Source organism: Clinocottus analis, unplaced genomic scaffold (assembly GCF_023055335.1).
Source record: "Clinocottus analis isolate CAN_PGR_092001 unplaced genomic scaffold, fCliAna1.0.p SCAF_23, whole genome shotgun sequence".
Lineage (NCBI taxonomy): Eukaryota > Metazoa > Chordata > Actinopteri > Perciformes > Cottidae > Clinocottus > Clinocottus analis.
Window position 1 is genome coordinate 7,232,096 of NW_027175965.1, and position 14,414 is coordinate 7,246,509.

The window sequence follows — 14,414 nt, forward strand, 5'->3', positions numbered from 1 at the left end:
GAAAAGCTTCTTTCATTAGATCCAAAAATCTGTGTTCCTTCTCAAGTTTTTACTAAATGTTAGTTGACCAAAAATGTTTTTTTTTGTCTGCAAAATTACTCTACAAATTACTCTACTACAAATCTCAAATGTAAGTGACAGTGTTTTTTCATCACGTAAAGTTGCCGTCATCATCGTTGTTGCCTCCGTCTCCAGAGCCGCCTCCAGCCATCACGACCGAGGGCAACGTCACCGCGTCTCCCGGCTCGCGTGCCGTCCTCACCTGCCACGTGGTCAGCACGGTGGGCTTCAACCTCACCTGGCTGAGGGGAGGCCAGGACGCCCGTCTGGACCCGCGGGCGCTCGTCTCCACCGACCTCTCGCTGCAGCTGTCCGCCGTGACCCCCGATCACGCCGGCTGGTATGAATGCGTCGCTGTCAACGAAGGAGGCGCGCGGGCCGAGAGAATCTACCTCACTGTGCAAGGTGAGGAGTGTGTGTTTACGTCTGTGATCCTGTGAGAGGTGACAAATACATCCTCCAACAGCTGGGTTTAATAGACCAGCTGAACTGTAGTGCTGTTGCTGGTGTGTGTGTGTGTGTGTGTGTGTGTGTGCTTACATGGTCTTGTGAGACTTTTCTTATTCGTGATTTACACCCTGGGGGGAACCGAACTCTTGGCAGACACATCCCCCTCCCCAAATGTACCATTGTGTCCCGAGTGCCTCCGGCCTTCTTCTTCCTATAATTCACCCGAATGCTTTATGGGATGCGTGAATATTATTTATGCCTGACTCTCAAGCAGTGGTTAAGTTCGGGTTTTCCATCTCCAGACAGCTCTCACAGTCCTGTTTCTAACACTTCCCTAACACTGAATCAGGAGCACTTTGTTGTGCAGAGGATCTCTGACTGTTCGGGCCAGAACCACAGAGCATCGGCCCCGAGCTTGGCCAGGAAATGTCGACGTAATAAAGCAACTAAAACCTGCCGTGAGCAGAGGATTTCAGCCAGAACCCATTGACAATAATCCAGAAGGTACAGAGGGTCGAAGGAAAGTAAGTGAGAGCAGCGAAGAAGCTTTGCTTTACATCATCCAGTCCAGATGGGCATCCTGTATTTACTTTGTTGTACATCCATCGAAGAAGTTAGTACGGAGAATCTGCTGCTTACTGTCGCCTGAATCCCTCCTTCTATCTGTGCTCGCAGGTGTTATTATTATTTCTCTTATAGAGCAATAAAGAAATTATTTCACTTCACAATATGCAGATTTTTTTTTTCTACCCGTGTTTCTTGGGTAATTGAGAAGTTCCCTGTGATTGTAGGAGACTAGGAGATTGAAAAATTGCAGTTTTAAGACCAGTGCTGCACGCAGTGTTGAAGCAGAGCGCTGTCATTTGGCTTCTATCACTGTGAGAAGTGATAATAATAACTTTATTTATGTACAAAGCATAAACACGACCCAAATGGCGGCAAACAAAAAAAGACCATCCCATAAAATGAAACACAACCAAACAAATAGCCAAAAAGAACAGTAGGAAACAAATAAATATATAAAATATACAAACAAAAGCACGGGAATAAAAGAACTGCATCATTGATCATACAAATAAAAACATAAAAGGACGACATCACTTAAAAGCAATTCCATAAAAATGTTTTTTAAAAAGTGATTTAAAAGAAGTTATTGATTCTGCCAGCCTTATCTATATCTACTGAACTGGATATTTTTCTATATTTTTTCATCATCGTGTCACTAAGTTTTTTGTTATTCTTTTCACAAAACTAATTTCTTTCTTCCTCGTCAAGATTATTTTCTTGTCCCCATCTCTTTTTCTCTCTCAAACATCTGTCAGCAAGCCCTTAGGGTTTCCTAATTACCCCCTGGTCAGACCCATCCTAGTTATTAGTCTCACTTTGAAGTGCGTAAAGTCTGCTGACATCTTACAACACTTGGACCGAACACAGTGGAACTTCTTCTGTAGGGACACATGCCAACAGGACGAGGATGAGGGATTTCTTTCTGCTTTCGTGTGGATGGAAATCTTGAGGAAAACAACCTGAAAACATTCTTGTGGATGCACACTGCTGATAGTCTGGAAATATCAGGTGAAGTTTGGATGCATTGAAGAGGGAGTGAATGTAGATGAGAGTCCGGAAAGAAGAGAAAAATGCAGCAGGGAATGAACAGAGTGCTAAAGACAGGCCGCTGCTGAGTCAAGGGAAAACAATGCGTCTTCCTTCTCAGGAACCTCCTTGTTCCTGAATTTCGAGGTATCCCCGCCCTCCCTCGGGGAAGGGTGACCTCACTAGCTGGAAGCTGTTGAGAAGAGAGGCCGTTTGGCTGCAAATACAGTTGTTGTGACGCCGTTACTTTTGACCTCGTCCGAGTCCGAGTCGTACAATCAGCGCCGTGCAGCCTGAGGCGCCGAGATGAAGAATACGGTGGCAGCAGGTTGCTGCATTTCATTTTGTGATAACAATATAACACAATACATTATGTTATAATGTTAGATTTCTAGTTCTGGAAGCGCTCTGTTTCTCCAGTGTTTTTTCTACCGATTGGAAAGGTCAGAGACCGGAGACGTCTTCGGCAGTGGGAAGAGAACAGAGGAAACATTACAGCACACATCATCAATCCATTGAGGAATATTTTACGATTCCCCAGCTTCTCTGGGTCTAGCTTTAATATTCCGCCTCGTTCCAGCAATAGATAAGAAGTCAGGGGGGAAGATATGCTGTAAAACATCATTAGTTGTACTAACAGCCATCACTCCTCCTGCTGCAGGGACAATAACAGTTTACGCTCTTTTACGTGTTATGATTTCATTCAGGGTTCCTCCAAATCAACTGTAAAGAAATTGAAGCAATATCTTTGGTTTTTACTTTATTGTGACTGTTTCAAAGATTAAGTATCGATACATTATTGACTAATTGATTACATTTAGCCAGTGCAATCATGACAGTATACAAAGCCAGTTTGATCCGGTACATTTTCATCTTTGTACCTCTCTTATTTTCTTTTTTGTTATCTTTTCCTTTAGAGATGCCCAGAGTTTCAGTAATGCCCCGGAATCAAACCTTTACAGCGGGAGAGGAAATGAGGATCAGCTGCTCGGCCAGCGGCTACCCTCCACCCCGTCTGGTCTGGACCCACAATGACATGTTCATCACGGCGTCCAGCAGGTGACTTCATCTCCCTTCTCGTGAATAGATTTGAGGACTTTAATGCGTTTGAATTGCATGTGTGTTTCATAACATCATGTCAAAAAAAATGTGTACCAAATTGTGTATTTTTGCTTTTTTTTCAGACACAGGATGACTTCTGATGGCACACTAGTTATAAGAAACATGGAGAGAAAGGATGGAGGAGTGTATGGCTGTCTGGCCAGCAACAGGGCTGGAACAGACACGGTGACCTCCATCCTCACGTACATTGGTGAGTGCCACGGAGCACACGCATCCACCCATTAGCTACACCCGTTTATCCTTTATATGGTCACGGGGAGCTGGAGCCAAGCTGATATTTAGTGAGAGACAGGTTACATACACACATGCACGGCATGACACAAAGCTCATGCAGTCACATGGAATTGAATACAACAGACATTAACTTCAAAATGCACATCTGAATTTTCGATTTGCTCTCCCTCCATCATACTGATGCTCCGTCCGCTCTACAACTCTCCTTCCCTAGAGTCTCCTGTGGTGACCGTGGCTCTGGGTGATATCCTCATCGGCATTGGAGAAACCACAGTGATGGCCTGCAGTGCGTCTGGGATCCCACAGCCTGAGGTCTGGTGGTACAAAGGTAACACGAAGAAGAAGGAAAACATCAAAACAAAAACAGTATTTGGACATTTGTGTATTCCAAAACAAAACAAAAATAGATTAAAAGCTCAGCGTGGAGCTAAGACTTTTCAATAATTACATTTTTCCCCTCTAGTTGATCACACGATCCAAATCAGAGTCAAGCTGACCCCACGCCGCTGTTTGCTCTGATTACCAGGTGATATCCGGCTGCATTCATCATCCCTGTTGGACGTGGACGCGTTAGGAGGTTTACTGACAATCAAGGAGACCGAGGACGTTGATGCTGGAGAATACACTTGCGTCGCTGTGAATGCTGCTGGCACCTCGTCAGGAAAGATCTCTCTGGATGTAGGAGGTGGGAGCGGCACCAGGTTTAGTTTTTAAAAAGCATGAATCGGTTTAATTAACCCAGAATAAGAAGATACAGACTGCAGAGTTTGGAAGTGATGGGGTCATTTCTTGTTCAGTTGGTTGTTTCCTAGACCCTTAAACCTTGAACAGTCAATGAGTTGGGTGTTGAACATTCGTGTGCGATGTTTGTTTATGATGATACAAAGGCGGCTTTGGTGCAGGTAATGAACGATGCCTTTGCTCAGCCACGGACACAGCGTGTCTGGTTTAGAGATAAACAAGGTAACACAGGAGTGTGTCAATAACCATGTGCCAGCTACACTTTTGTGCGTGCACAAAAATACACAAATAAATGTGTGAAATATATAAAGGAACCAAGAATTTGTAATATCATTGAAGACATAGTTTAAATTGTGTCAATCATTTTCTTAATAGATATTTTATTCCGAGCATTTTTAAAAAGTACATCTCCAAAATGAAATAACGATTAAGTCATAAGAAACAATACTATGAAATACAATATATATATATTTTACATGTTCTATTTATGCGATTATTTGTTTTATAATTACTAATTTAGTGTTCATATTCAAAGTCTTTACAATGCAATACAGATGGACGGGTATCCCCAAAACTCTTTAACCTTTTCAACCTCAATCCTTCCAGCCGCCCCCAAGTTCACCCGACAGCCGTCCGATGTGGCGGCTGACATCGGCTCCAATGTGACCTTGCTGTGCCTCGTCCAAGGTCACCCCGAACCACAGGTCACCTGGAAGAGAAAGGATGAACGTCCCATATTCAACAGGCCCCGCGCATATGGCGCTGTTACACAGAGCAGGGGAGCGCTGCATATCACTCGTGAGTATTTTAGTGGGGCAAACACATTACACGTGAAATTTTCTCCCATTACGCCGACATTAATATCCCTTTTTCTCTCAGACCTGTGGGTGGAAGATGAAGCGGTGTATGTCTGTGAGGCTCACAATCACTTTGGCAGGATCCAGGCCCAGGCAAGAGTCACTGTGACTGGACTGGGTACGTGCAAGTCTTGCCTCTCGGACTGTCTGTTTAGTTCAAATCAAAGCGAGTATTCACAGAAATACAGCAGGCTTTTTTTTATTTCCAATCTGGCTCTCATTGATTTGTTATTAATTAATTAATTATCTACAAATCACCCAGTGCAATTTAATATGGGTTTGCTGAAAGTTTAGATCGGCCTGTCTGTCTTGAAATGCTTAGACTCACACGTGCTCACATTACTTTTAGCTGATCATGCATTTTATTCAAAGATCCATTTTCGAAAACCTCAAACAACCATTGAGTACCAATGTGCTGTATGTCCTCGTGAATGTGTGTATGTGTTTGTGTGTGTGTCTCTGTTTCAGTCCTAACACGTGAGTGTGAGTTCATTAGCACATTTCAGTGGGTGTGTTTGAACACATGGGCCTTGTTAACCACTGTTTCTATTTCACCATTTTCTTTACAGTGGAAACACACTGAGCTCTTATATGTGGGCCAAAGGTTAGAAGCCACAGCGTCACGTACAGATGACGTATATTTCTGCCCCACTGCCCCATTTCCCTACTGACAACGTTGCCTCGTGACGTACACACACACACGCAACACATCACCAATGCAGGAGCACATGTAAAGTACCTTCTTTGGACAATGGTGGAAGTAGGGAGCAATAAAGATGGCATGCATGTGAGTGTGTGTGTGTGTGAGGTTGTGTTCACAGCTCATTCAGGGCGGTCGTCAAACTCCCCTATGACAACACCCTGTTGTCTTTCACAGCCTACACAGATGACATCAGCCTTGTCTGTGTGAACACACGTGTTGATACTTTTACCAGCTGTGGAAAATGTATACTGTATATGCCGTATTGTTATTGTGTTCATAGCAACCAAGCACTCCCTATTCATTATATATTACACACACAAACACTTACACATGTGCTTCCTTTGAGTTTCACTAGTTAAAGGCCTGTGATCGTTAGCATATCATTTTGTGTTTGCATGGTATCGGCAGTCTCGCCTGTCATCGGGATGAGTCCGGCTGTGCTCAGTGTGGTTGAGGACCAGCAGGTGACTTTGCCCTGTGTGCTATTGGCTGGGAATCCGCTGCCCGAGAGGCAGTGGCTGCACAACTACGGCTTGGTGAGGATAAAGTGTTTTTTTTTTTACAGTCTTTATTTTGAATTGCCATGATTGCATTTGAACATCTTCAACCTACAAATCCCTCAGGTGGCCTCAGACCAGTATGTGACAGTGAGGAGGGACGGCAGTCTGCATATTGAGCGGGTCCGGCTGGACGATGCAGGGGACTACACCTGTTTGGCTGAAAACGCCATCGGGGCCACCAACCACACCACCACGGTCAACGTCTATGGTGGGTTCCAAAAAGTTAAATACAAACTACAGTTTGACGTGCGTATACTTAAACATTTGGGAAAACACAGGAGTTAAAGGTACATTGTGGAGTTTTTTAAGCATTAGCAGGACGCACTGTATGTGTTCAACAATCACATGGACACAAATGCATGTGCAATAAGAATTGAGGCGTTATGATATTTCCGTATGTCATATTTTACTTTTTATTTTTTTATTTTATAACATTTAAAAATATGTCTGGAAACATCTAATCAGTTGTTTAATTACCATATATTTAGTTAATTATTTTAGTTTGTGTGTCTCATTACTTATAAGCATAAACACACAGATGCATAGCAGGGAATTCAGCTTTTCAAGCAGATTTTACAAATACTTAATGAATATAGTAGAATAGAATAACAGTATGCACAAAAAAATGTGTACTTTTTTTCATGTTTCTAGTGATTCCTACCATCCAGTATGGCCCTCAGGTGTTCAGCACAATTGAGGGCATACCCATCAGTCTACCCTGCCGTGCCACTGGAGTACCCGCCCCATACATTACCTGGACCAAGGTATGAACTGGCCTCACCTGTCTTCGTGCCTTAGTATGAAACATGTCAAGTCAGGGCCAGTTCTCCCAGTTGTGTGCCATTTTTCTGCAACTGAAGAGCTTAACTTTCTCATAATATACATATAGAAATCTATTCACAGTTGTTGGACATGACAAATGTTAATAAAGCGGAGTTCATTCATGAAACCGACGCCCTTTCCTGTTGTGATTTGGTTTGTAGGGTGGGGAGCTGATGTACTTGGGTGGTCCAGCCTTCTCCCTGGATTCTGACGGCAAGCTCCTCATCAACACCCCTTCTGGAAACGAGACTGGAGAGTTCATCTGCACAGCGACCAACGCTGCCGGCTACGCCTCCAGGAAGGTGCAGCTCACTGTCTACGGTAAAGCTCATCACCACCTAAAGGCCGGATAAAGCACAAAGAGAAAGAAGCTATGCATAACTAAACTGTATAACTAATGTCTACTTTTTATTCCATCTGTATTTATAATATGGCAGATTATTTTTCTTCTTTAATGTGTTTATTACTGTCATACACATTATATATATTGCTTGATTTTCATCGATGTGTCTCTTATGTGCACTCACCGCTGCTGTAATCCTGCAATTTCTCCACTGTAGGACTAATAAAGGATTATCTTATCTTATCTTATTGATTAGTATAATTACTGTGATCATTACCAAGAAGTCTAGCACCCTCTACCAGGTGGCAATGCACTTTACAAGTCACGTCACTGTGTTGGATGTTGTATTACTATAAAACAGGATCTATTATCCATTATTTGAGCTTCCTGGTTTTAACTTAATTGTAGTTTAGCCTGTTCATGTGCAGATCCAGTGTCCTTAATGACTGTTATTGATTCAAAAAGCCCATCTTAAGGCCAGATTTCTGCAGTTAAATATTTCTAAATCCTACAATATGCTGTTACTCACAGACTCACAATAGCAAATGTAGCGTGAAAATAGGCAGACCTCCAAGTGCTTGGCAGGTAATTGTCTCCACATTCTTCTAAACGCTCAACTTGCTCTCATGTTGTGTTGTGTAGAGGAGTTGTAGGTAGTTTTATAGAAAACAGGGAGACAGATATGTGGCAGCAGCTATAGATGCAGGATGGTATTTATCTATAGCCAATTTATCAACCACTTTTACCAACAATTACTTTTGCTTGAAAACCCCTAACTCTCTCATCATTAAATGACGAGTACCTTTACAGATTGCGGCTCTAAACACTCATTACAACAACAGGCAATTTCTTATCAAAATCATTTTTTCTCATATTTATTCTTTGTTTGTATCTTTATTCGTCACTCTTCCTGTCCATGTTCGTCCAGTCCGTCCTCGGCCAAATGTTAGCGGCTCAGCCGAGCCGATGAAAATGTCCGTGATCGAGGGCGTGGACGCCATTTTGCCATGTGAGGTGCACAGTGTCCCACCTCCCACTATAAGCTGGGCCAAGGAGAGGCAGCTCATCTCCCCTTTCTCTCCGAGGTAAAACCCCTAGAAAACCCTTTGCTCCTGCTGAGCTTTAGGTTTTTGCCATGTTTCGCTTGTTTTGTACTTTCCACTCAGACTTTCACTCCACAGTGTATTATATTGCTGCTTGTCTGAATGTGTTCCTTCCAGGCACACACAGCTTCCCTCTGGCTCTATGAAAATCTTGGGGACCAGAACGTCAGACAGTGGACTTTATGTGTGTCTCGCCTTGAATATTGCTGGCAACTTAACACAATCCATTGAGCTAAGTGTTTTGGGTAAGTTCAAAGATCATAAACACACAAAAACATATTGAACCATGATATTATCAAGTGTTCCTGAGCAGCAATATCACTTTTGCTGTGCTTATTTCCCCTGTCACCTCTCCTGTAGTGCCCCCCAGCATCCAGGCGGGACCCAAGGTCATGAAGGTTCAGGTGGGTAACCCTGTGGCGCTACCCTGTGTGGTGAGAGGGGTCCCAGAGCCCACCCTCACCTGGACAAAGGGTGCAAAGAGCTACCCGGTATCATCTGATGGCAGCCTGGCACTAATACAAGTGGGGCTCGCGGATGAAGGAACCTACACCTGTACCGCCAGCAGCACTGCAGGGAGGGCCGAGGCTCAAGTGCGGCTTCTTGTGCAAGGTCAGTTCATGTCTTGGTCTCAAATTTATATGAGTGTTGAAATGTGTTTAGAGTTGTACGAGTCTGTTACGGTTGGATTAAACCAAAATGACAAAAATGTTCAACACAAAACATTGCACACATAAGAGATAAGATAAGATAATCCTTTATCCTCAGTGGGGAAATTACAGGATCACAGTAGCACTGCTCACAAGTAATAAGTAATAAGATGAGAGAAACAAGTAATATAAATAAACAGTAGAATAGTATAAAACTCCATTGAAACCCATTTCCGCCACACACAAAAAAAAAAAAAAAAAAATAGGACCCAAAAAAAAGAAGAAAAAAAAGGACCAAAAAAAAAAAAAATTGTGTGTGTGTGATGGAAATGGGCTTCCATAATAAACAGATTAAAAATTTGAGAAAAAAATTAAACAGTAAAAAAAAAAAAAACTGCTATAATAATAATAATAATAATAAACCTATTGTTCATGTATTTTGTAGAGCGTATTCATCAGTAATCATGTGTGTCTTCAGTGCCCCCTGTGGTTGATGCGTTGGAGCCGCCCTTCAACAGTCCGCTGCAGGAGAGAGTTGCAAACCAGCGTATCGCATTCCCCTGCCCTGCCAAAGGTAAAGGAGAAAGTGCAACCACCCCTCTGATATTATGAGCAATAAGATGACCATTACTCATTTTTTTGTACGATACACATTCTCATAAAAGTAGGCACTATAATCAGGGCGATGTCCGACATCCTTTCACTAACTTCGTCACCATTTCAGGTCTACCCAAGCCAGTGATTCGGTGGTCGCGTAATGGCCAAGAACTGAGGGGCACTGAGCCCGGCGTGTCCATCCTGGAGGACGGCACTCTGCTGATTCTGGCCTCTGTGTCCCCACTGGACAACGGAGAGTACGTCTGTGCTGCGGTCAATGATGCTGGATCCACTGAGAGGAAGTACCAGCTCAAAGTCAATGGTGATTCATCTGCTCTCTGACCTGTGACACCTCACTGAAACAGGATCTTTTATCTTGTATTTCTCATGCATTCGACTGTAACACAAACTATTTGACACCTTCACAGTGCCCCCAGTTTTCCGTGACGAGGAAACATCTGGCAATGTGTCACTGGTCCTGAGCCACTCCACCAGCTTGGTGTGTGATGTCATAGGAAGTCCGACCCCTGTCGTCACCTGGTACAAGGACGGGACTCCGGTAGGTGAAGTCCCATAAAATATGGTGTTAACATACATTTCATACAACAAATGTTGACAGTCTTCACTCACGTTTATAACAGAAAATGTTTTGTCTGAATGTTACTCCTTTTAAAGACGAATACACACACTATCACTATCTTTCCCATCATGATTAACATTAGAGAGTTAATGAGTCTGAGAGATTAGGTCACACGCTGCCTTGTAATTTCCATAACCTATACTTAAATTTTGGATGGATTGGATTACAACCTTTACAAGCATGAATTACTCATAAATCATAATGACCTCTCCTTTCATTTATTAAGTGCCCATGAAGACTTAATGAGCTCTGATCACAGGGTACACTGTAACCACAGCGGATCCTGTGTGTTTGTAACAAAGAGCAGCCATGGAGGCAGCGCGCTCACAGCTGCAATGGCAGAGTAATTATGATGAATTGATGTGAGAACAGAGAGTCAGCGCAGACTTTGCTGTAACATCCCAGTGAGCTGGCGGCTTTTCGTTCCCATGGCTGCCTTACAAATTATTCCTGCAAGGAACAGATGGAAAAATCTGTTCTCTTACTTCAATCTCTTTTGTTATGAGCACTCTAACAGAGGATGCGCTAAATGTTTTCGGCTCATGGTTTCATGTTTTATAATCAAGGTGAATTGATTGTTGGCGCTCTCTTTTATTCTGCCTGAATTCTACGCTGCAGCTTTAAAAACAATATATATATATATATATATATATATATATATATATATATATATATATATATATATATATATATATATACTTCTTGAATTCTAAATTAGGCTCTTGTTTTTGCTTTGATCGATAGGTAGTTGCTAGCAACAGCATCCAGATTTCTGACATGGGAAAAACCCTGAGACTGCTGAAGGCTGCCACAACCGACGCAGGAAGTTACAGCTGTAAAGCGATCAACATCGCCGGCAGCACAGAAAAGGACTTCTTCCTGGACGTACTGGGTGAGTGAGGGCAGCGAGCAGCGGCTACGGAAACTAACAAGAGTTGGGTGCAGACATATGGACATGCAGAACTTGAAATTGCTATCCCACATTAATGGAAAACCCTTTTAATACATACAAGCAGTCTATTATTCTTATACGTTTCTTCTATTTTTACATCTGTTTCTTGATGCGTCAGCTAATGTACAATAATACTCTCACTCTCTGCCCCAGTCCCACCAACCATTGCAGGGTCAGGCTCTCCTCAAGATGTTATAGCCATTGTCAAACAGGAGATCAGTCTGGAATGCAAAGTGCAAGGATTGCCTTTCCCCTCAATCCAGTGGTACAAGGATAGGAAGTAAGTGTTTCCTAATATGAGTGTACTTGTCGTCTCTATTATCGTAAGAATGATCAAACAAATTGAATAAACTGGGTTAAACTAATGTTTCTAGGCTGGTGTTTCTTGGTGATCCCAACCTGGAGGTCTCAAACAGGGGTCAGGTTTTGAAGATAGCGAGCGCTCGACTCGGGGACAAGGCCCGCTACCAGTGTAGCGCCGTGAATGTAGCCGGCAAACAGTCCAAGGATTTCAACCTCAGTGTCTTTGGTGAGTGTGGATGTTGACAGCTCTCCTTGCAAAGCCTACTTTTTATGCGATAACATGTGAATTACAATGGTCTAATTCCTCATTTTTGTGCCATTGTTCCCCAGTGCCCCCCTCCATCAAAGGTGGTAACACAACCTCCCAGGTCACAGCCCTGCTGGACACTTTGGTAACACTGGAGTGTGAGGCTCGCGGCGTGCCGCTCCCCACCATCACCTGGTACCGAAACGGCGACGCCATCCTGTCCCAGCGGCAACTTCAGTACGTCGAGCGAGGCCACTACCTGAAGATCCCTCGGGTGCAGGCGCCAGATGCCGGCCGGTACACCTGCAAGGTGGTCAGCGTGGCCGGCAGTGCCGAGAAGAGCTACGAACTGGACGTCTACTGTAAGAACCTGATCGTCGTCCTTTTTTTTTCCTGTGCTGCTGTATTTCAGCTCAAAGCCTTAAAAAAAAAACATCTTAAATATTGACAGCGCATTTGGACATTAAAATCAGGAACTCTCTGAACACAAGTTCCCATTGTGTGTCTGCATTTGCAATCGTTCTCATGCGCTCTAAGCTCTGAGACTTATTATTGTATGAATGAAAGCTTTAAAGCATTTGGTGTCACTCACAGGGAATAAATACATTTGCAGCAGTGGAGAATCATTTCAATAAGCTGTGGATAGTGTGCAAACAATTGAATGTTTTCAATAAAAAGTGGAGGAATTCATGCATGAATAAATTGCTGATGGAGGCTTTGAGTGTGAGATGTAAATAGGATATCAGTGAAGATCTTAACACTCGTTTTTTTCTGTTTCTCTTCCATGCCCCTCTCTCCAGTGCCTCCCACCATTGCAGGGGGTGGTGACGGGCCGACAGAGAGGAAAGTGGTCCTCAGTAAGCCTCTTCTTCTGGAGTGCGAGGCCGGGGGACATCCTCCCCCCTCCCTCACATGGCTGAAGGACGGGGTTCCTGTGCGCGACGGTGAAAGTGTCCGTCTCCTGGAGCAGGGGCGTAAAATAGAAATCCTCTCGGCCATGGTGTCGGACTCGGGACGCTACGTCTGCGTAGCTACAAGCATCGCTGGAGAGAAGGAGGTCAAATACGACGTTAAAGTTTTAGGTATGGAAACACTACAGCCAACTGAGAACACATACTCACACAATGTTTTTATCATAGTCACTGTGAGATTGACCTGAACTAACAAGACCTGATGGGACCTCATTTTGTTAACTCCAATTTTGTTAATCCCAAGGGATTTCTAGTCCATCGCCTTAACCACTCAGCCACGACAACTCATAGTATACCCACAAATGTGCAGTATTAGGTCTAATAACCGACCTAATCCCTTCAATGACAACAATCAGGTCCAGTGAAAAACTGTTGGCTCGTTGTCGGCAGGATTCGAACCTGCGCGGGGAAACCCCAATGGATTTCTAGTCCATCGCCTTAACCACTCGGCCACGACAACTCTTGTTTGAGTACAAATGTGTTAAGAAATCTGCACACGTGAAACAGGCAGCTGCCATTTTACTGTGACTGAATGACCAATGAGACGCCTTCACAAAAAACATACCACGTTCTTTTCTGATATTCTCACTAACAGCAGCACAAACATAAAAAGACTGGAATACATTCTAGCTCCAAAGGTATTATAATACAATAAAATAAAGCTTTTAATTCATTTCAACATTGTTTTTGAGTGTCAAATATAAGATTATATACATTTTACACCGGTTTACATTGTAGTGATCCAGTGTCACATGCATTGAAATATTACTTTACGGCGTCACAAACATTTATTACTGCATAGTATACAGTATTAACAGTATTTCATTAACTTCACAGACAGGAATTTAAGATACAAGTGTCTCCACCTCAGTATTTATTCATTTGAAACAAACCCAATTCCTTCAGTGACAACAGTCTGTCCTGACTGACTTGTTTTTTAACATTCAAATGAAAACTGTTAACTCGTTGTCGGCAGGATTCGAACCTGCGCGGGGAAACCCCAATGGATTTCTAGTCCATCGCCTTAACCACTCGGCCACGACAACTCATGCTGTACACATAAATGTGCATTGGATTTTTCCACATGGGAAACATGCAGCTGCTATTTTACTGTGACTTTGAGTGTCTGACTTATGAGAACTACAAAAAAAAGCATACAGTGTTATTTTCTGATATAAATTCTTGTCCCGAAGGTATTATAATAGCTTTTTAGAGTTTGAAATATAAGATTATCTGCATTTTGAAATGACACAGGTATGTATCGTGGTGATCCAGGGTTAAATGCATTGAGATCTCCCTTTAAAGTGTCACAGACATTTATTTTTTTCATTCTTAGTTCCTCCTTTCATTGACGGAGCTGACGACGTGACCGACAGCACAGTGATAGTCAACAGCCCTTTGGAGCTGGAGTGTCACGCCACGGGAACCCCTGCTCCTGTCATCACGTAAGATCTCCATCTCATGCA

The 14,414-nt window shown here is 43.1% G+C and overlaps 1 protein-coding gene and 2 non-coding genes across 3 annotated transcripts in view; 1 reads left to right on the forward strand and 2 right to left on the reverse strand.

Moving 5' to 3' along the window:
• hmcn1 (hemicentin 1) overlaps positions 1-14,414 on the forward strand; it is a 72,102-nt gene that overhangs the window by 27,371 nt on the left and 30,317 nt on the right. Inside the window, exons 11-33 of the mRNA XM_068589770.1 lie at positions 196-465; positions 3,021-3,162; positions 3,288-3,415; positions 3,674-3,787; positions 3,986-4,144; positions 4,807-4,998; positions 5,080-5,175; positions 6,169-6,296; positions 6,384-6,528; positions 6,972-7,084; positions 7,304-7,463; positions 8,414-8,570; positions 8,706-8,833; positions 8,949-9,200; positions 9,717-9,812; positions 9,963-10,157; positions 10,264-10,394; positions 11,220-11,367; positions 11,581-11,707; positions 11,802-11,956; positions 12,061-12,339; positions 12,778-13,059; positions 14,285-14,393. Coding sequence (XP_068445871.1) covers positions 196-465; positions 3,021-3,162; positions 3,288-3,415; positions 3,674-3,787; positions 3,986-4,144; positions 4,807-4,998; positions 5,080-5,175; positions 6,169-6,296; positions 6,384-6,528; positions 6,972-7,084; positions 7,304-7,463; positions 8,414-8,570; positions 8,706-8,833; positions 8,949-9,200; positions 9,717-9,812; positions 9,963-10,157; positions 10,264-10,394; positions 11,220-11,367; positions 11,581-11,707; positions 11,802-11,956; positions 12,061-12,339; positions 12,778-13,059; positions 14,285-14,393 — 3,706 coding nt within the window. The remainder of the gene's footprint in view (positions 1-195; positions 466-3,020; positions 3,163-3,287; positions 3,416-3,673; positions 3,788-3,985; positions 4,145-4,806; positions 4,999-5,079; positions 5,176-6,168; positions 6,297-6,383; positions 6,529-6,971; positions 7,085-7,303; positions 7,464-8,413; positions 8,571-8,705; positions 8,834-8,948; positions 9,201-9,716; positions 9,813-9,962; positions 10,158-10,263; positions 10,395-11,219; positions 11,368-11,580; positions 11,708-11,801; positions 11,957-12,060; positions 12,340-12,777; positions 13,060-14,284; positions 14,394-14,414) is intronic.
• On the reverse strand, positions 13,327-13,408 carry trnas-aga (transfer RNA serine (anticodon AGA)). The gene has a single exon. It is a non-coding gene; the product is annotated as a tRNA-Ser (tRNA).
• trnas-aga (transfer RNA serine (anticodon AGA)) lies at positions 13,913-13,994 on the reverse strand. Its single transcript has one exon. It is a non-coding gene; the product is annotated as a tRNA-Ser (tRNA).